Source organism: Petromyzon marinus, chromosome 52 (genome assembly GCF_048934315.1).
Source record: "Petromyzon marinus isolate PM22_M1 ecotype Great Lakes invasive population chromosome 52, UKy_Petmar_22M1.pri1.0, whole genome shotgun sequence".
Taxonomy (NCBI): Eukaryota; Metazoa; Chordata; class Hyperoartia; order Petromyzontiformes; family Petromyzontidae; genus Petromyzon; species Petromyzon marinus.
In genome coordinates, this window is record NC_133718.1 from 11,642,257 (window position 1) to 11,664,687 (window position 22,431).

General features: G+C 48.1%; 2 protein-coding genes across 3 annotated transcripts; one reads left to right on the forward strand and one right to left on the reverse strand.

Annotated features, from left to right (window-relative positions):
* Window positions 1-19: 19 nt before the first annotated feature.
* PIERCE2 (piercer of microtubule wall 2) lies at window positions 20-4,007 on the forward strand. Its single transcript, XM_032974059.2, has 2 exons — window positions 20-180; window positions 1,548-4,007. The coding sequence occupies exon 2, from the start codon at window positions 1,554-1,556 to the stop codon at window positions 1,848-1,850; it is 297 nt and encodes a 98-aa protein (XP_032829950.1). The 5' UTR covers window positions 20-180; window positions 1,548-1,553; the 3' UTR covers window positions 1,851-4,007.
* DNAAF4 (dynein axonemal assembly factor 4) lies at window positions 3,803-22,377 on the reverse strand. 2 transcript variants are annotated; one of them, XM_032974034.2, is made up of 9 exons: window positions 18,001-22,377; window positions 11,832-11,982; window positions 10,746-10,879; window positions 9,754-9,964; window positions 8,346-8,476; window positions 7,692-7,792; window positions 7,410-7,563; window positions 5,473-5,578; window positions 3,803-5,035 (listed from the first exon to the last, which is right to left on the reverse strand). In XM_032974034.2, the coding sequence occupies exons 1-9, from the start codon at window positions 18,121-18,123 to the stop codon at window positions 4,920-4,922; spliced, it is 1,227 nt and encodes a 408-aa protein (XP_032829925.1). In that variant the 5' UTR covers window positions 18,124-22,377; the 3' UTR covers window positions 3,803-4,919. The 2 variants fall into 2 exon arrangements, with proteins under 2 accessions (XP_032829925.1, XP_032829924.1); XM_032974033.2 differs by having other exon boundaries at window positions 8,346-8,479.
* Between the last annotated feature and the right edge of the window lie 54 nt (window positions 22,378-22,431).

The following is a 22,431-nucleotide window of genomic DNA, read 5'->3' on the forward strand; positions in this document are numbered from 1 at the left end:
GCACGGGTCACGTGGTCGTGATGAGGTCACCACTGGGCAAGCCCCCTTCCCTCCCACCCCGTCGCCACGGCAACGAAAATGTCAACAGAGAGAGTCACGTGACCCCGCCCGGTGCACACCCGTCCGAGGCCTACTCTGCCGACCGTCGTAAAGAGATCACTACCGACTACCTTGAAAACTGTGGGTATTGTTTCTGCTATAAACCTTATAATGTTAACACTGATTGAGGCCATAGCGGTGTAATCTAGCGCGTGTGAACAAATCTCCGGGGGAAGGCGCCCGACCTCGATATCTAATTCAGAATCAGAATATTACTGGAGGAATCCGATGAGCTATAAAGCTCTTTTTTTTACAGATTTCCAATAGTTAATTAAGCAGTGGTTAATTGATGTAACGTGACAATGCTGATGCTAGTGATGATCGGATTATGTTCGTGCGCGTGATGGCAGCATTGTGCACAGGAGCTGAATGCCAATGTCGAGGTCTTCGTGACGACGAGAAGAGGGCTTCAGGAGAGAGTTGTGGTTTTGCTCTCAATCCGTTGAAGAAGCGCGTGATTTACCATATGGTAACCTACAGTTTGGGTACCATGGCCACAATCTCACGGCTGGCTTGTCTTTAACGTATCTCTGTGTATCTCTATGAGTCTCTGTATACAGGGTGTTTTAAAAAAAAGAGGGACCCGATTTGAAATTGCTATATCTCTGCAGCCACGAGCCGCCCATGAATTAAACTCCTACCACTTGAAAGGGCAGGGCATAGAGTTTCAATTGATTACCGCTAGATGCCTCTTCCAGCGCACAAACAACACCTGGCCTCAGTCATTCGCAACACAAGGGGCGTGTTGCGTACTGCAGCTCAGCAAGACTGAATCCGTAATTGCGGTGCAGCGTGCGTTTCAACGCCGTTTTGGCATTGATCCGCCAATGTCAAAGAGCGTTCGTCGTTGGTGCCGACAATTTGAGGAAACGGGCTGCTGTTGATGTAAGGGGAAGAGCACAGGGCGACCACGCACCTCAGGGAAACGTGAGAAGGGAGGCGTTTGGGACGAATGTCACGAATTCAACTGTCGTCTCGATGTTGTCCGTACAGCAGGTGGAGGGCACATAGAGCATTTATAAAATGGTTAGTAAAACTTGATAACTCATTAAACCGTTTGTAACTTTTTTGTGTAATTGTAACATGTTGCCATCGTGAAATATACTGCTTTGAAATTGGGTCCAGCTTTTTGAAGCACCTTGTATGTATCTGCGTGTCTATATGGGTTAACGACATGGTCCATAGCTTGGGGCTGCATGTCCACAATCGCCTGGCTTATCTTTCATATGTTCAATTAATGAAGATGTGCGCGTCAGCCTTTTGTTGATGGTATGTTGCGGTTCATGGTCACACCACCAGTATCTTTTAGGAGGAATGTCAAAACCAGGAGGTGCGATGATGATGTGAGGGTCTCGAATGAGGCGTTTCTCCTCCACGTCCGTGTTGTTCAACCGCGTTCTTCTCCCCGCCGGTCCCAATGAGCACGGCTGCCGCGTCTCGGTCTGCAGGCCGCGATGATGTCGGAGGCGGGCACGGCCGGGCCGGGCCTCGGCAGCCCGAGCCCGGGCAACCCGGTGTTCACGGTGCGCGCCGGGGCCGCGCCGCCCGCCTCCTCGCTCTACCGCACCACGGCGCACGACTACGGCGCCCTGAGCCCCGGGCCCGAGGCGGCGCCGTGCGTGCACCGCCCCGCGTCGCAGCGCTTCTCGCGGCACCTCGGGGAGTGCGGGATGCCCCGCGACCGGGCCCTCAACACGACCCTGGACCGCAGCCGCGTCATCGACCACCCCAACTTCCAGCACACGCTCTGAGGCCTCCTGGGGCCAGGGGTTGGGCGACGTGGGTCTGAGTCATGAGTAGGGGCGCCACCTTTTCCACGAACTAAATTCAGACATGTCTCAGTCAGCCTAAGCATATCCAAACTGTATAGTATACTGTAATACAAATGCCAATTACCGGACTGTCTGGGTTTGACCCATACAGGTGGCAAGCCTAGTCATGGGGTTGGATAACTTTGTGTTTGGGTCAGCTTGTGCCTGGTCTTGGAGCTAGTGGCTGGTTGCATACAACTCTTTTGGTAACTTTTTTTGCCCTCTGCTGCCCACCACATAGCTCCGAAGCTTAGTGCTTGGATGGGCTACCACCATGCATCATAGGTGATATAGGCGGCTGCTGTGCTACGTAGTGGGCAATGCAGCAAGATCAACGTGACAGCATATAGCACATGTTGGTCGTCCATCCATGCACTAAGCAAGCTTATCCCATGTTTAGTACTTTTGCAGCCCGTTTTGCCAATCCACTTCTGGATCATAATGTTCTCATCTTGAATGCAACATGCTTTGCAAATATATTTTCAGCACCACTGTTGTGATTTTCTCAAATGCACCAATGGAGTTCACTGAGAGATGAGTGTTTATGCTGCAAACTGTAAGGCATATAATACTCTCCTCATCTGAATAAAAAAATTGTAAATCGATTATATGGTAATTTTCAACACTAAGTCAATAGTCAATATTAATCATTCGTTCATGCTATGCCATGAAATCCAGTGGTTTAGACAACATAGAACTGTAATGCACAAATATAACTCATGTTATCTGTGACATACACTCATTTAAGATGGTTGACCTCTGGAATATTCTTCAAGCGAGTATGATATTTACAAAAACTCACGGCAACTAAAAATAGCATTGTATATTCACAACTCTAAAAGATAAGATCGGTGATTGTGAACTAAAAGTGTTTTTTTCAACCAGCTTGACTTGGAACTAGGCCAGGGCAAAACACCACCATAAGGCCTGGTCACCATTATCCATTTTTTTCCACTGGAACATCCAAGTCACGTAAACATGGGGTCCTCACAACATGGGTAGTTTTATATTATTTGCCATACCGAGCCGAAACCAAGCCATGAAATTCTGAATTCACAATAATTTTTTGTCAGGCTCGGAGACAAGCAAGGCCAGGGGCAAAGTTAATCAATGTCGTTATACAGTGGGTTCGTTATCAGTGCACTGGCAACGAGACTCGTTCAGTGGCATAGCTCGGTTTCTGCAGTGGCAGAACCTGGTGCCCCCTGATCCACATTGGGCCTGTTCGGTATTGCCACGCTGCAGCTCGGTTGTAGAGTACAGGTGCCCCTCACTTTATGCGGTAGTAGATGCGGTCCAAATAAAGGGCGCAAAAAGGCACGAGACAGCTGTCTGCCAATAAGGGCACACAGTACACACAATGTTGTCTCAAGTCCGATCGCATATCCACAGACGAGTTAATTCAAACCACATCTCGAATTTTGGGTAGAAATAGGTTAGCCGCATATATGCGAAATCACACAAACTGAACCCGCATAAAGAAAGGGAAACCTGTTTACGGAGGCCAGGTCACCTCTGGACCAAGCTATTGGAAGCTGGGTTCTGAGGCCAGATCACCACGTGGCACCAATGCCTAATCTTCCTCCTCTCTCCATTCGAGGCTTGTTATTGTCATGGGGAGGTGTGGAGTGATCACCAAGAGTCTTGCGACTACAGCATGAGGCAGAGCTCACACCGGGTTTCTATCCCCAGCTTTAAACCTCTTTGCCCTGTCCGGCCGTTTGTTATAACAAACACTGCAGTGGCTTCTCCAGGATGATAATCTCAGCTGGGAGGGACAGGGCCGTCCTCTCCTCTCCACCGCCATCACGAGGCACAACTTATTTGGGAGAATATGGCACGTTACACGTTATATGCGTCCGGGTGATTCATGTCTTTGTTATGAAACGCTGTTTACAGATCTGCCACTTGTTTTTATTGGGTGCGCTATTTATACCGGCGTTTCCAAGATTTGCCCGGGTGCGATGGTGAGGTGTTGTGCCAGCGGTATCGCCGCCGTGGCTGATGAGTGACTCAACAGCTGCGTACTCCGAGACGCTTCCGTAACATGCCGTGTCGCGTGACTTTCACTTTAATAAACACTTGTCATTAAAACCACCAACATAGATTTCATTTTTAAACTTGAAATGTGTATTTTAAAAATAAGTTACACAAAGAGGACGTTGACACCAGCGCATGAGGCACGCCAGTTGAAATCGTCACGTACTGTATAAGAGCCGTAGCGTGTGACGACCACGGCGCACATTAGCGTTTTACTTTATAGGGAATATTAATGGAATTGAGTTCTTCACCACAACTGTTGAACATAGCATAAACCGACGGTCACCAACAGGCTGAACCTGCACCGGCCAGCGTGAAGTAAGGTTAAATAATCCCGACAACCCATGCATGCAGGCCTCCCACTCAGCAGTGGATTAACAAAAAGGGCTTGTACATCATGATGATGGTAGCAGATGGTTGAGAGAAACGACGGAGTGGCATCCAAACAGGGGAACGACATAGATGAGAACAACTCATGTGCTGGTGCCAGGTGGATTGTTACATTGCAGGACCATGTAAGAGATGACAACGGCTTGGAGAGAAGGCCTTCGTCCAGCAGTGGATTTACAAGCTGCCTATACATGGAACTACGTTTTCAATTCAGATTGTGACAGTATCGCGATCCAAATTTGTCACATTGGATTAAAAAAACATTGCAGTTACATAATTGGGAAAAGGCAACATAGTAGCATCGCCTCTTTCTGATAGACTAACACCCAATTGCAATCCGGTGCTGCGTTCACCTTGTGCCGTACTTGAGTGTGCCTGGGACATACATGCGCTCAATGGGAGACAAGAGTCTTCACCAGCAGCGAGGTGCCTCCTCAGCTGTGGAGCAACACTTTTCCCCAGAACATTCGGGACTCTCAGTCGCGAGGTGCACTGCAACAGAGGCACTCTATAAATATGAAGTGATGATGATACGTCAGGACAGGCCAGGTAGCATAAACCCCGGGAGTGGTGCCGGCATCACCGTGTCTCCTCTCCGTGTGAGCCCTGTACGATGTCCCGGATCCTGCGAGCATCTTCCCTCAGCACCTCATTATCGGGGTCGAGCTTGAGAGCCGCCTCATAGTCCATGAGTCCTGCACACACAGATGATGGATAGTCATCCAGACGGACAGGTTGCAACTTGCGGGAAGATTCGTAATTTGTAGGCATGTAAAGGAAGTAAAAGGTGCAGGCCTGCTTATGCCACTGCTGATAGACGAACCTCCACTATGGGGAGCTCTAGAGAGAGTATTGGCCGACTCTTCAACACAATTTACCCACCACACACAACCTGCCAATCGATGGACTTGCAGTGTCTCCATTTATACTGCTGGGTGGACAGTGGTGGGAGGGGGATTGAGAAACTTGCCACCACTCTTTCAACTGCTGCGCCCAGAGATCGAATTGTATCGGTGACCTCTGGATTGCAAGTTGACCGTGCCAACCGTTAGACCGCTGCGACAGAATCAACGCAGAGAGACCCGGGGGAGAAATTAATCCCTGCCGTGCCGCTGGGCCCGGCTCCACTCACCCTCGACGAACATCTCGAGCTGGGAGAGCGCCGTGCCACGCCGCACGTGCGCCTTTACCCGCGCCACGCGGTTCGCTGGGACTGGCGGTGTCAGCAGCTCCAGCGCCTGGGCAGGAATAAAACAAATGAAGAAAAAAAAAATCACACACGGATTCTGTTAAACGCTTTCCAATGCGCCTTTTTTTTCCCTGGGAAGTATTTAATTTACGATAATAACAGTAGCACTTGCGATAAAACAGCTGGGCTCCAATACCTGCTCTGGTCATCTGATCAATTTGACTGGTTTTGTCTAGGCTATGTCCCTAATAGCAACACAAGTAAATACTAAATGACTGTTCATACTGGATTTTGGACAAGAATTATGGTGCCCCCTCGTTACAGATTGATGGACAGAGCTAAGACAATAATACAATTTTTACTTTCAGTTGGCATTAAAAAAACAGCACCGATCAGGATGAAAATGCAATAGGACACCAGGGCCACAAGCGACTGCTACAACATCGCCAGTAGCGCCAGGCCATGGGTAATGGACCTCTTAAGCTCCCCGCCGCCACGGATCCGCACTGACCAATGTGATGAAGTATGGCTATCGAACCCCACCCCTCCAAGAAAACCCACACAGCCCCTATCCAGCTGTGGATTACCAGAAGGGCTGTACATGTATAAATTAAAAACTGCCAACCAGAAAAAAAGCATGGAACACACAGCACCAATGCATTGAGGAAGCGACAGCTGGACCAGATGTGCCCATCAGTCATGGGGCGGTGACAACGTGGCCGAGTCCTAGCGCTTTTGCCGCTTGTTGCAAAGGTTCGCCATTGGATTCAGCAAGCTGCCCTGGTTATTACTGCAGATGCATTAACAGTTTTTTTATAGTAAGTAAAACAAGTTAAACTCAAAGACGTTATGAATCCCTTGACATCATTCCAAAAGAGTAGGTCATTGTGTGCCAACATCATGGTTCACATTTGACAAAAAAAAAGTACCCGCAAATTACTCACACGTAGCAACATCACCACCGACTGTGAAACTACTGCAGACTGTGAAACACGGTCTTCGTGACCGCCTTGCACTATAAGACTGGCAGAAAATATACATTTTACAAATCATTGTTCAAACTTATGAATAAAAATAGCTGTTTCATTTATTTATTCCATGCATCATTCACTAAACACAACCAATAACGCCCCATTACTGTTGTCACAGTTGCTATGACTGGTTTTGGCGGCCGGTGACGTGTGTGTTCTGTGAAAGACACCACTGGGCAGTTGGAGGCAGTCGCCCAACAGCAACAACGGAGGGTGAAAGAACGATGCTCAACAATAAGCGGAGCAGCTAAAATGCAGCAAGTTGGCACAGTGGGGAGCACAGGTGGTGAATCTACCAGTCATCTCAGTCAACCCATGGCACCTGGGTCTGCTCCGAGACCTCCTGCCTGCGAGCCTTCGACACGTCACATGGCCTCAAAGTGCACCTAGTCTGGCACAAGCACCGTAGTGACATCATCGGGACTTATTGTCAAACGACGACTGTTGTTTGTTGTGGGTAGTGACAGTTTAATGGTTAGCGCCCTGAGCTACGAAGCTGGCAACCGAAGTTTCATTTGCCGCTCAAGGTCGACTCAGCCTTAAAAAAAGTACCTTGTGCAGAGTGTAAACATCGCCACTTGGGAGACGAAGGCGGCTGGGCATGGTGCTGACAACCCCCCCCCCCCTCGTGTGCCATGCTCGGCTTCATAGGTGCTCGCTAACAGCACTTGCCTCAGCATTCTGTTGAAGGCTACACAGGGGAACTTTGTCTTAATGTTGTGGACAGGTGCCAATTGTGCAGGGAAAGCTGGCGAGCTGACTGGCAGGCAGGCTCTCGGGCGGGCTGGTGGACGGACGGGCGGGCGGGCTGGCGGGCAGGTGGACGCGAGGGTGAGTGCGTTAACGTACCCTGGAGCTATCATGCAGGGCCTTGTGCAGGTTGCGAAGCTTGAGGTGGCACGCGGCGCGGTTGAGGTGCAGCGCCGGATCGACACCACTCAGCCGAATCGCCAGGTCGTACGCATTCACCGCAGCCAGGTAATTGCCCGCCGCAAACAGCTTCCTGTCAGGATGGGTGACGCTCGCTCGTTAGAGACGGGCTCACGTGGGAGCCGCTGCTGTGTGAGGGTGGAGCTGATAGCGCAACTACTGCTGTGCGTGAGGGTGCAGGTGTCCACAGGAGCAACCCACCCGCCCTTTTCCTTGAGCCACTGTGGATCCTTCTCCTCCCGCGAGAGCTCAGGGTCATTGAGGTCACATATTTTCCGGGCCTCCGCCTGCCGCTGCAGCCACTGGGGGCGACACGCGGGTGAGCACAGAGACGTACATGCAAACACAAAAAAATCCCCCATATAATCTTTAACAGATTGTTCGGAGTAAGTGTTGTTAGCGAGCACCTATTAAGGCCAGAACGGCACACAATGGAGAGGTGGGGGCGCGTGCCCAGCACCACACCTAGTTGCATTTGTCTCCCCAGTTCTGATGATTACACATTGCACCAGGTACTCAAGGATGAGTCGACCTTGGGGAGGCCCAAAACCGGTCACCGAAGTTGGCCATGAGCAGGAGTCGAACTCGGGCTACCGGGGTCGTAGCGCAGCACGCTATTACTCTCCCGCTCCCCACACTCACAAATAAATAAAAAAAACCAAAGATCCCCCATACAGCCTTAACAGACTGTTGGGGCAAGTGCTGTTAGCGAGCACCTATGAATCCCGGCACGGCACACGAGGGGGTGGGTGGCCAGCACCACACACACTCACACACGTCGTCTCACGTGCGCACCCTCCCTCAGCGATGGCGAATGGAGAGTCGAGGCGTTAGCGATGGCCCAGGCGCTCTCACCTGCTCCTCCTCGGGGACGCGCGATTCTCGCAACGCCGTAGGGAACACGCGCGGACTGAAGTGAACTCCGATGGCGGCCGCCTGCCGGGGGGGCGGCAACTCCTTCTCCTTTTTTGGGGGGCGCCCCCCACCTGCTGGGAATCACAGAGCGGATGTGTGGCTGCTGAAAAAGCACGTTAATCAGCACGCTGGTCACGTCACTCTGATATATTACCAGCGTGCTATGGTGGTGCACCATGCAAACAGCACGCGGGTACGGATAAACTGTCATTGCGAACAGATAATAAGATTTAAAATAAATAATAATAAAAAACATTCACAAGCATGCTGGTCTACTAACCGCTCCCCACTTGTTGGAGGTCAGCGCTCACGTGACCGCAAACAGCCCAGCAAGTAAACCGATTGCTCTAAGAAGCAATACAGATGTGACGCATTCTGCAATAATGAGCGTTCTCGCTGCCAATCTTATGGTTCAGAGTTGATTTTTGGGATAGACCACGTGATCATCTGATCAGATTGTTGTGGTTAAGACGATTCTCATAACCAAATTTAACACTTAGATGTATCTATTGTATTTCAATCAACCACTGAGTGAGTTGAAACATTGATTATAATCGGTGTGTAGTTACACTCTTGTAGACGTGGCAATTAATTTGCTTGGCTGTTAGGTGGTGGAGGGTCTTAAAGACACAAATTTGGGAAAACCAAGAAATAAATGATGAATTATGCATTCTATCTGTTTAATAGGCTAATTAGTATGTTTCCATCGTCTGTGTTTTTAGCATTATCCTAACCCTTACCTATTCTCTTTCTCCCCCACTTCCCCAGGTAATCAAGAGTTGACTATCGACAAGACAAGCGCTGTTTGTCTTGCTGGTTGTGTCTTCCTTCATAGACCTGGCGCTTTGTGAACACGACCGCGGCTGCGCAGCAGCCTGCAGTGCATACGCTCATCAGCGCGTGAAGGTAGCGAACCCTCAGGTGAAACAGTACAGCCGCTGGTGGCTTTTCAGCGTTACACCCGCCCACTGTACACCCTGACGTGTGGTCGCCTAGCAACGCCGCGCCGCACTCACCGGCACCTGAGACGTGGCACGTTACGGTGGTGAGATGTTAACTATTTTGCTTCATATACAGGATGGTCGTGGGTTTGATCCCGACCCTGACACCTGTATATTTGTAGTTTGCATGTTTTCTCTCCCTGTGGTCGTGTGTGGGGCTATTTCTCCACGTCCTCCAGATTTCCCCTTCACATTTAGAATCATGCGTTTCTGAGTATTTGGCTGCTTTAAATTTCCACGTGAAAAGCCACTTTGTTGAGCTATCATTTGTGGCCAGGTCTCTTCTCAAAACAGAGATATATAGTCCAGTGGGCCTTACCTGGTAAAATAAGATCAGTTTAGTTTACCTGTTGGCAACTGCTGTTGTTTCTTCCGATTTTGCTGTGGCAGCCGGGCACATGCCTCCCTCCTCCTCTTCTCCTCTTCCTCTTCCACTCTCTTCCTCTCCTCCATCTCCTGCCGGCCCTGCTGCTCCTTCCACCTCTCAAGCTCCGCCGTGGCGTGTTGGCGTTCCCTCTCCTTCTCCTCTTCTATCATCTTCCGCTTGTCTTCCTCGATCTGTTCTCCACAGGCGGTGGTGGTATGACAATGTTGTCACAACACTGGACTCGTGAGAAATATGATAACACTGCAACTGCGAGAAGCCCTTGTGACTGCGGTCATTAGTAGCATGCAATGTAGACAAACTATGAGGGTCTAACAAATTCTGAAGGTTAAAATGCGTCATCGACATGCCTGACTTGTACTTCCCCTGCATTTTAAAGTACAGGTTGCATCTCTTAATCCGGTAGTTGGCCTATGCTGCCACCATGGCCATTTCCACCCTTACACGTGTGAAACAACTTGAATAACTTTCTCGGCACCAGGCAGTCAGCAACTTCTCGACCACCACACAGCCACTTCCACCATTACCGTATTCTCCGAATTATAAGATGCACTTCCTGTTGCCAGCGTTCAAGGTATATTTGAGAACTTTATATTTTACACCCTTGTTTCCTGCTTTCCTCCAACATCGCGTTTATTGAGAAAATGTTGCTTGGGGTGCGTCATACCAGAGGCAGATCTAGAAACTTTCCAAGTGGTAAGGGGTCAGTCCAAAAATTCCAAGTTTTTTTTAAAGGTCCCTACATTAATACAAAATAAGCAATTAATGTATTTTTTCTGTGAAATATCAATAAAACAACATATTTTGAGGGTCTTTTGGCGAAGCCCATCGCCCTCATTGCCCACCCCTTGGATCCGCCACTACGTCGTAATTTCTTCAGCGTGTTATAATCCATAGAATTCGGTAAAAACACATGAGCATCTGGAAGGACGCAATAATAAACGAACGCGTCACCTTCATCATGGTCTGCAGCGCGAACTTCTCCTCCTCGCGCTTGCGCACCGCCCGTGCCTCGGCCTCGGCTCGAGCCTTCTCCTGCGCCCTGGCCAGCGCCTCCTCGTGTGCCCGCCGCATCGCCGCCTTGTCCGCTGGTGCACAAACACACGCAGGCGTCCGGTCAACACAGTCGATACGAGCGCATGCACACAGTCTGAATTTTAATGGAGCCGCGGATACATCAATAAACTTTAAACTCTGAAAAGTCATCCAGCTGGTAATATATAAATATTATTTCAATTTGTAACGTGCCCAGTATTTGTTCACTCTCAAAGTGAGAGAACAACTCGGAGGCGCAGGGAACAACAACCAAGCATGAAGGCAACAACGACGTAGCGAGCCGGTGGCAACAATTGCCAAAGCTCTAAATATGAAGGTGTCATCGGCCAATAAATGAGTGTGGGAGGAAACTAGAGCACCTGGAGAAAACCCACGCGTGTGAGAGGAAAACCCTCTACCCCATACAGATGGAAGAGGTGGAGTCCACATTTTTGCTGTACTGCCAGGGTATAGTAACCTCGACCCCCACAGGAAGGGAGTGTCACAACATTTAGGCAATCCACCAACCCTCGCCTCCACAGTGCTGGATTACAGGTGTGCGCCACCACTGTAATGGCACTATCATGTACATTTTTTTCCACTGACACATCCAAGCTGAGCCAGCGTGGGGCCCTCACAGTATGGGGTGTTTTTTCTCTGGCTATTTGCTGTGCCAAACCAGAACCAAGCCACGTTATGTTGACTTCACAAGCCATCTGCATCTAGCTTGGGGTCAAGGAGGTCCTGGGGCAGGGCTATTGATGCAGTGATGCCATGTCAGGACATGCAAGGACATGGCATCACTGCGTCATCTACACGCTTGACTTGTTCATTGCGTGTGATTCTAATGGGCATGGCTCTGCAGTGGAAAAACAACCTGGCGCTTCCTGAGCCACGCCGGGCTGGCACAGCACCGGTCTGTTTGTACAGTGGCAAAAGAGGTGTAAGATACATGATGCCGTGTGGTGACGCTGCTATGAGCGCCATAGGCAGTAGCTGTGGCACCTTGGAGCGATGACATGAGCTGGGGCCATGGTGCCGGCTCCTTTTTGGGCAGGGTGAGCAGAGCAACGCCGCGGCCCAGCCGAGCCGAGCTGCGCGCCTCATCCACCGGTGCAAAGAGCAGCAGCTCCAGCAGGTATGGCGGGAAGCTCACCTGACAGACGGGACACACGTATACCAAATCAATATCAAGATGTCATCATGGCCAAAGCCATTATGGAAACCACATTTCACCAATGCTCTTTACAGTCTGGCTCATCCTGCAGCTGTTGTGAAGTAAACACACTACCCGCAAGATGCCAAACATTCTAACACCATCTGCTCTTGTAGAGACCATTCCAATGCATGTCTTGGTAACCGGCCCTCCCCCATCCTCCCCACATATCCTAATCCAGTGCAACCTTTTTTGATGTATCATATCAACATCGCTTACCTTTCATGTTCTCTTCCAAACTTCCACATTGCTTAACCTGTCTTGCCACAAAATTCCTAGCAATTTTGTCGCAGACACCTGCGCTCAAATGGCAACAAATTCCTTTTGAACAGCTTAAATAGCACTCCAGTCTCAAATACACTTTTCTTTACACTCCAGACTTACCTCTCTTCTCTTCCAGACTATGCATACCAAATTTCTGGGAGGCTAAACCAGGACATTGAGCTAACAGCCCCTCCATGACCCCGTCAGCCAAACCCACTTTTAGAAAGCCACGCCAACTCAACCACTACCACCGCCCACACAGCAAGCGCATCCCTCGCTGCTCAAAGGCACTGCCACTCATCCATCAACCACAACCACTCCACTTTGCTAGTGCCTATACCGTACTTTGCCTGCATCATGAAAACCGCGACAAAAATCACAATTTTCACAAATGTTTAGGGACACGGTAACAGCCTTTTTGAAGCCAAAATTGTCCCAGCCAACCCGGAACATTTGGTAGAATCAAGAAGAAGTATCTTACCGCCATAATGCATCGAGCTCCTACACACGTGCTGATCGAATCGGTCCGATCTTCGGTGGTCTTCCTCTCGGGCGTGATCTCTCCTTTTAAAGCCATTTTATCATCAGCCTCGACCATCAGCGATCATCCGTTCTCGTGACATGTTCTGCCCGAGAGCACTTAAATCCCTTCACCAACAAATACACCGTCTCTGATAAGTATTTGTTCACTGACCCATGTGTTCCCCTCTCTGTATGTCGATACAACTCCCACCTCTCCACGATTGTTTGCGCACCTTTTCGACTTTTGGCCCATTTTATTTTGCCCGTGCCCATGGTCCCGATCGATATAGTGGGCAGCAACGCACCAATTGAAAACTGTCTCCATTGGCCACATTGGTTCGTCGATTTTAAATATCGAGTCCGTTAAGCAGTCGGTAATGCAGTTGTTACAGCACTAGTCCAGCAGGGGGCGTGGTGCCTCCTCTGTTCAAGGAAACCGTCTGTGTGTTTCCTGAGAAGTGGAGGGGTAATGTTTTTTGCTTCCCTCAAATGTTTTATTATCCCGGTCGTTCTTCTTCCGGCGTCACGCCACGAGCGGAGAATCCATTCAGAACTTTCACAGCGCATAACCACGTGTTAAAGAACGGTCCGTGGAAGCAGGTATCGAAGAACTGTTTCTGAGATCCTCTGAAGTGACCTATGATCCACAAATCAGGGGGCAGCACTTTCCCAATCCGCCTTGCTACAGAGAAAAATGCTTCGTCTTCGTACGGCTGATAGTTGATTTCGAGCAACAAATATAATTTTACACTGAAGTAGTTTAGCCAGATCATTCCTTCACAAATAGAGTGGCGGATTCCTGTCTTCTTCCTTTGTATTGCATTTTTGGGGATTGCAACAGATTACAAATTGATGTCGAGATTTCATATCCATTCGACTGCTTCAGGACTAGCCGGGTGGATTGGTTTCAGATCGTCGTTGAATAATCCAATTGGAGCAGTCATTCACGATATGTTGCAGGATCTGAGATATTGCACCGCAGACACAGGACTCTCATTAATTTTCCATTTTTCCTGTGCCTCTTCTGCATTTGTGGATCGGGCAATGAGTTCATTAAATGCCCCGTGGTCTATTCTAGGTGACCACAGCTGTACACCGGAGAGTTTTTTATACTTCTTTCCGTGCATCAAGAATCCGAATCTGCCGTGGTTTGTGTGGCGCATGTGCTTTTGGGTTGTGGCCCATTAGCTTTGCAGGAAGATCGAAACCAAGAGATCTTCTGCGTCGTATCTTTCACGAGGGTCTTTCGCAAGAGAAATGCTCACAAAATCACATTTATAATTCTCAGAGATGGAATTTTTGCAAATGAAGCGCAAACCCAGATTTTACACAATGGTGTGTATGTGCAGTCATTGCAGTTGGCAATAGAGGGTATCACTTAAAACGTGTTGTTCTACTCTACTTTTGAGCTCCCAAGTCAATGCTCTTCGCTTTCGTCAACCCACACCGACCATAGTAGTATGTATGCTCAAATAACCATCACAACCCGTACGACGTGGAGAGGCCCTCATCCAGCAGCGGATTAACAAAGAGGCTATACATTTGCATATAGGCATTGGTCACCGGGTTTTGAGAGACCATCAACTCACCATGCTTGAGAGCATTGTCTAATTATGTACGGCTGAGCACATGATTCATACCCAGGGTCTCAGCAGTGCCGGATAAGCACCGTGACCTCGGACCTACCCGGTTGATTACTCCGTAATAAGAGCGGAAAGCGAGGGGACGTTTCAAAAGGAGACTTTCAATTGAAGATCAATTCGGAGAACGCAATTGGGGAAATGTTTGTTTCAGAACTACGTGCAGGGGGCATTTTTAACTGGGCTCGATAATACCACTTTATGACCACATTCAAAAACCGTATATTAAGCATATTTAACGTTAAAAAAAGTGGCAGAACTACGTGGGAAAACCCCTTGAACAAGATTTTCAAGTACAGAGCAACAAGAGAACATGTACTAGGCCGAGTGACATTCCAATGACTGTTGATGACTGATTGGTGGGCACGAGTGTTAATGACGGACATATTATTTTGCTGATGGTGCTGCTTTGGCAGTCGTGCACAAGCACAAATAACAAAACAAACACATTTGTCAATAACACGTTGGCATTAAAATGGGGTGAATATATAATCGGATTTATTTCGCGCAATGGCCCTTCTGTATGCGTGTTAATGGCTGACTGATTGGCATGAGCGTTAATTGCTAAACTCTTGTCAATAACTGGTTGATATAAGTGTTAATTACTGACTCATTGCTATCGACTGTCAATGACTGATCAGTGTAGATCCCTGGGTTTTGTCTTTCACGAAGCTCATGGTTCACCCTAAACCGCATCCACACAAACCATGGCAGATGCAGATACTTGATGCACAAATGAAAAATAAAACTCTCCAGTGTGCGACTGTGGTCATCCAGAACAGACCGTGCAACGTACAACGACCCAATGCTCGATCCACAAATGCGAAGGAGACATCACAGTGATGATGCACTCCGCTGCCCCTGACGCGGGCGGTTCTCTGGCTTGACCACCTGAACGTGAAACTGTAGTTGATGCTCTGCATCTACATCAGCAGCCATACGAAAGAATAAGACGTATGGATATTAATGACAAATGAATTTCTAAAGACTGTCAATGACTGATGGGAGTGAAGGTTACCGAATAAGTGTCAAAAGTGATGATGTGGTGCATGATGATTATAACCCTGATGATGTAAGTGACGCTGATTGTATAATACCGCTGATTGATTATGCGAATGATCACGGTGTTCATTATACCGTGAAGATGATAATGATGCAATGATTCTGATGATGGTGGTGGTGATAATGACGCTCATGGCAATGATGCATCGAATAATAACCCTGCTGATGGTGGTGGAATGTATTACAATGCTGCTGCTGATGGTGGTGGTGGTATGTATTACAATGCTGCTGCTGCTGATGGTGGTGGTATGTATTACAATGCTGCTGATGGTGGTGGTATGTATTACAATGCTGCTGCTGATGGTGGTGGTATGTATTACAATGCTGCTGATGGTGGTGGTGGGATGTATAATAATGCTGCTGATGGTGGTGGTGGTGGTATGTATCATAATAATCCTGATGGTGGTGGTATGTATTACAATGCTGATGGTGGTGGAATGTATTACAATGCTGCTGATGGTGGTGGTGGTATGTATAATAATAATCCAAATGGTGGTGGTATGTATTACAATGCTGCTGCTGAGGATGATAATGATGTAATGGTGATTGAAATCATTTTCAACAATATTCCAAAAGCCAAATCACAAACCGGTACCACCTAAGGAAGCAAAACGTTAACATGACATGTTTTTGCACGACCTGATAACCGCACTCATTTCAAGAGGTCATCGCATACAGTAATTCTCTGTTATTTCCCACATTAAGGAATTAGAACCACGAAGGGCGACACCACCTCAGGTGGCACCTACAAATGAGATGTCTGGTCTGGACTCATGGACCACAAAAGCCCGGACCTGCCCATGACGGTGAAGTATGGTCAAAGACAAAGGTCTCCCGTGAAGCCGACAGAATGTTCGGGCGAGCGCTTTTGGCAAGTGGCACCGGCGAAGGAACGGTGTTTAAACAACCCGTACGACCAGCACGGCCTGGGGGAAGCCTTCATCCAGCAGCACACTGATCATGGCTGATGATGACTATCATAATGACGCACGGCGATCTTGCACGGAATGTGAACACCTCCCCACCCACACTCACGAATCGATGCATAACCGACCCCCCCCCCCTAACACACTCATGAATAAATTAATTCTAGATTTGAAGCTTTCGTGACTGCAAGGATCCACACTCTTTGGTTCTATTCGGTAAAGTCACGTAGGTAAAAAATAAAATAACAAAATCACGACGTTTCGGCCACAACACAAGTGGCCTTCATCAGGTGAAGGGACCGTGCTGTCATGAGGACAGCGTTGGAGTGAAAACAGCCGCGACAACAAGCTTAAAGGACGCGACCTGGGCTTGGCTGTGTTCACTCCAACGCTGTCCTCATGACAGCACGGTCCCTTCACCTGATGAAGGCCACTTGTGTTGTGGCCGAAACGTCGTGATTTTTGTTATTTTATACCTACGTGACTTTAGCGAATAGAACCAAAGAGAATAAATTAAATACCGACACCCCCGTCATACTCACGAATCGATTCATTACCGAGACCCCCCCCCTCCCACACATGAATCGATTAATTACCGAGACCCCCCTCCCACACACGAATCGATTAATTACCGAGACCCCCCCCTCTCCCACACATGAATCGATTAATTACCGAGACCCCCCTCCCACACACGAATCGATTCATTACCAAGACCCCCCCCTCCCACACACGAATCGATTCATTACCGAGACCCCCCTCCCACACACGAATCGATTCATTACCGACACCCCCCCGGTTGTGTGTAACCACGCAAGGCCCGCCGACTGCACGTTGCCATGGCGACACGCATGCTTGGCAACATTCAACACAACTTTAAACATGAAAAAAACAGGCTTTGCCACTCAATACCAAACTACTCCAACTAATAACAAAAGCACACAACTAAAATATGACTTTAGATACATTACTAGTGTCGAGAGTAGTATAGACCGCCAGTGTTGGGCCAGAGCGGCGAGGCATCACGTTGCCATGGTAGTTAACAACCACGTTTAATACAATAACCCAGAAGTGATCATTCATAGCTGAACTCGCATTAAATTAATGGCAAAGTCGGGTTAAAATCGTAGATGTATCGTGTGTTCAGATTCCCACATTATCATGTCATGGTTTGCAACAGCGAGTTATCTAAACTTGATGGTAACGTCTCTGTGGCAGGGGACGCAATTAAAACAATTATGCAAGGTGCAGGCCGAGAGTAAGTTCGAGTGTGTGCGAGATACGTAAAGATACACACGTCACAAACCCTCTTATGAAATGAAATTAAACTCTTATAATTCCACTTTCGATGTAACTTTACCACTTTAGCTCTGACCCCGGGAATTAAACCCGTTTTACCCCGGGAATTAAACCCGTTTTACCCCGGGCGAGGGGGTTAAGGGACTCGTGGAAGCGGGGTCCGACCCCCGAGATCTCGGGTCCCATGGGACCCCATGAGGGGGTCTATATTCACCCCCCCCCCGCCCCGGTACCACCCGACTCCTCACCTTGATGTATTCATCAGAGGCGATGATGTCCACGCTGCCCGGCCGCACGCCTCGCAGCGGCACGGAGAGAAGCACCGCGGCGTCGGACTGCTCCCACGAGTAGTCGCTCACGGCAATCGGCATCGCTGCTGCTGCTGCCAACGACGGCGACTCCCGGGCTCCCCACGCGCGGCTGCCCCCACGCCGAACTCCTTCCCTCACCAAGATGGCGGCGATGGGACAGCGCACCGTGTCCGTGTTGTCCTCACCAAGATGGCGGCGATGGGACAGCGCACCGTGTCCGTGTTGCCCTCACCAAGATGGCGGCATAAGTCCAATCGATTGGTGTCGCCCTTACCAAGATGGCGAGCGACGTTGCGCTTCAGATGGGCTCCTCAACTTACGAACATTCCACTTGCAAACTTTCGGAGATACGAACAAACCTGTCCGTATGCTATGGAGATGTCGCATGAAGAACCAGTTGGCATCTACATCTGAAGAACATGAAGAATCAGTGGCATCTACAGGAGATTATACAACTTTTAAAGCCATTCCCCGTGTTTAGTGTACATGCCGTACAACATGTTTGAAATCGATAAGGGTAAAATTGGACTTACGAACAAATGGACTTACGTACAAACCTCTGGAACCGAACTCGTTCGTGAGTAGATGAGTCCTTGTACCGTAATTTATATTATTACATTAAGTCCCCTCTGATCTTCGCACCCGATAGGCTCAAAGTGATGACCATCACCTTTGCTCCCCTATTTAAGACTGGAAATAGGAAGACTTCTTCACAATTCTGCACATCGCCTGATGAAGCTGGTTGTTGTAATCGCCAGCGAAACGTCACGATACTCAAATTGTACATGTTGTGGGTTTACTCTCCCAACACATCGGTGTGCTGAAGTAGCAACTAATTGGCACGTTTTGTTTACGTGACACACCTTACGAATTGGCCGTGTCGGGTGGTGGGTAAACGACACATTTATATTGACGCGATCTAACCCAAATATAACTTTATTATAAACAACTGGCGGCTGAACTTATCACAAGCGCAATAATGCTGAACATTTCCCAGATGCTGCACTCGTAAAATACGAACCCCCTTGCATCATTTATGGCTTCCAGGCAAACACATCGCGCAATCGCAATACAGGATATTTATTTAGGTGGAGCCAGTGGCGAACCGGGACATATCACCGCACCCGGCACGCCACATTCAGTATACCTCTCACGATGACTGCGGCTCGTAGTCACATGCCTAACCCAGGCAGTCCACCCACCAAGCGTTCAGGAAAATCGTGAGAGACGAAGCCCATGGTGAACCCAAGGTAATTGCCGTGTGCAGCAGGCACAGTGAGTATTATTCAACTAGAGTAGTGTTCTTCATTGCAAGGCCCTCAGTTCACCTGGAAGCCCCTTGTGGCCTTTCGTTGCGGGCCCTGACGTGTGGCCCCCGACTATACACAAATGCGAAAAGACCCCATCGTGCTGTCAAACCCACTCGTTTCAAATGTCTGGATTACCTCTGAAAATTAGTGAAGAACACTGAACTAGAGTAACCACCTCGGTATACCATCTAGGGAGGGCCCATTACGACGTGTTCCACCAACCCCACACGCAAGTGGCTCGATTACTCTACTGCTAGAAGTGCCAGAGGGTGGGGGAGAGGTGGCACAGTGGATTTTAAGTACTGCACAGTCACCAACGTGGGGGAAGTATGGTCAAAAACAGACGAGGTGTAGATCTGACGTCATTGGGCTGGAAATGTTGGATGGAGAAAGGAGGGAACGTGCGTGGTAGTTAAGCCACCAGCAGAATGTAAATTAATCATTAATCATGCAGCCTGTGGGTTCAGCCGCGTTATTCAGAATTAACGAAACAACTCACTCATAAACAACAGTGCGGCTTTAAACTGGAAGCTATATAAAAGGGGACGTTTCAGACAACGGACTTTCAACATGTCCATGAAACGTCACTGATTATATGTTTCTTAAGGACTCAGGGTTGTCGAAGAATGTGTTGAGTTTTTGTCGTTGTAAATGTTCTCATGCACCATGCAGCAGCATTACCAACAGAATTACTCTGGGGATTTTTCCTTTACGGAAGTAATATTTTAATACGAACTTCAACAATGGACCTATTTTTGCCTACTTCTGCTACCGTCAATAGCGATTACGTTCAGTGACATCTGGACCAGGCCCCCCACATCTTCACTAACCCACACTGACCAGCGTGGTGAAGTATGGTCAAAAAACCCCCACGACCGACACGCCATAGCTGGTTGGACCCTTCATCCCACAGTAGATTGACAATGAGCTGTACATAAAAAAGAAAATGCGACCGGTGACTATAGTACGTGTTCAAATAGTTTTAGGCATACAAGCATTTATCTTAAATAACTGTGCTTTTAAATATTCTAGATTCCGTTTGCATTCCTGTTATATTTCGTATAAACACGAGAATTTCTATTATGCTTGCTATGAGATGTATTTTTTGTTTTTGCAGTCGGGGTAAGTTGACTTCTTGTTGATATTTTCGGGCTTATGAATGGAATTTCGAAAAGACAGATACACTATCCGTTATCTACAAAAGTCTAAAACTCCACAGTTCAAACGTTCCTAGACCATTAAATCACGTGATGCAATGAACCGTGTTTACCATTACAAGCTTGCTTTATCATGTTACTTTATTGAAAATGCAAAGAAATGTTATAATCATAATAAATAACCAGCAGCCATGGTCAACCCACTGCTGGATGAAGCCCACCTCAAGTATGTACACCATGCGCAGCTGTTGTATTACTCCACTGTTGGATGAGTGCCTCCCGACGCCGTTGTGCTGGTAGTGGGGGGTTGTCTGACCATACTTCACCAATCTGGTCAGTCCGGGTTGGTGTAAGGTAAGACGGCTATTGACGTTAGCACATATCGCGGGACAACAACATTGGATGTTGCTGTACTTCCCACTTGCTGCTGGCCATTGAAGCTCTGCCAGCAGTCTACAAGGCTGTTTTAATGCATGGTTTTCCACCATCCAAGGAAATATCCATGCTGAGATAGCCTGCTTAGCTTTTGAGCTCTGACGGGGAAATGTCGGGTGCATTCAGGGTGAATCGGTTCATCGGGGTTCGAATTGCATTGACGGTAGTGTAGAGTGTTGGGAAAGTCTCCGATTCCGGTTGCGAAACGCATCTCAAATGGAGTTATTTTCCACTGGAATTAAACCGAGAGTCGAATTAAATTCGCCGAAATTCGATGACGAACCATGTGTCAATATTGTTCCGCTTCGTTTTTGGTTGAAAGCGGGGACAATTCCAGCAAACGAAACGGCATCTGTTTTAGCACAATTAGGCACCGGGGATGCTGCTGATGGGATAACCATGTTAAGCCCCGCAGAGTGTCAAGGTCTTCTTTGAATGATAGCCCTGCTACCATTGCGATATTGTGGCTGATTGAATTAAACCAGTTTCGCTTCGTGGTAGAGAATACCAGGGATGAACCCGGATAAACCCCACCACGTACACACACCAGCGGGGTAGGTAAGAAGCAAAACCTTGAAAAATGGATTAACCTCCCACCTCGTACCCCTTTGCCTGTAACACCTGGTATTACCCAAGGAATTATCACATCCACGTGCTCTAACATGCAGGCTCAACCGTACAGTGGATAGATCATGGCTGATGATGTATCTCATCATCACAATGCTGTCTCTAACTCACTAAAGTTCCTTAAATATAAAGAACAATTTTATTGAAAAGCACTTTTACTGAAACCATCAACATCACCAGCCATGTGCTATTAACTGCTAGATGACCCCCCCCACACACACCGTGGGTAACTCTCACGATCTTTTAGTTTACCATACTCAATATTAATTCCACCTGTAGATGTGTAGGCTTTGACTTTAACATAGCTATTTCTGTGACCAGTCACAAGCTAATCCCTCAACTGTTTCAATGCTAAATTCTCCAGTTTGATATGTAAACCCCTTTGGCAAGGTGCCTCACTTCTCTCAACCAGCTTAAAAGACGCTGATAATCTTAGCAGCGTTCATTGTAGCTGTGTCGTCCCGACAGGTTTGTTCCTTTCACCTGAAGAAGGCCACTTGTGTTGTGGCCGAAACGTCGTGAGAATTTTCTTGTTTTATTTTATTATTTTATTCTCATTCTACGTGACTTTACCGAAAGAACCAAAGAAGATTAATTCCACCATACAAGAACATTCTGGAAACTCTGATTTCATAACCGGCCCAACAAAAACTAAGCACCATGACACTGTAAGCAGCTTCCAACACGGGGACCTTCATAAACGCCACACTTTCCAACGTTGGCAGCAAACAAACCCCCAAAAAAACCCGTGCATTATTATTCACACGGCAGATCTTTCACTTGGATTATTTTAGAAACCTATCAGACAAAAAAATCCCACCACTTCACCGAGGGAGAGA

What these genes read in the sequence shown, in the direction of transcription:
- DNAAF4 (XM_032974033.2), bottom strand. Translation starts at nt 18,123, where the DNA reads ATGCCGATTGCCGTGAGCGACTACTCGTGGGAGCAGTCCGACGCCGCG. An exon ending in TGGCTCAAGGAAAAGGGCGG is followed by an intron (nt 7,564 to 7,691) that starts GTGGGTTGCTCC and finishes CCATCCTGACAG; the next exon opens with GAAGCTGTTTGCGGCGGGCA. An exon ending in CCCTGCATGATAGCTCCAGG is followed by an intron (nt 5,579 to 7,409) that starts GTACGTTAACGC and finishes ATTCCTGCCCAG; the next exon opens with GCGCTGGAGCTGCTGACACC.
- PIERCE2 (XM_032974059.2), top strand. Translation starts at nt 1,554, where the DNA reads ATGATGTCGGAGGCGGGCACGGCCGGGCCGGGCCTCGGCAGCCCGAGC.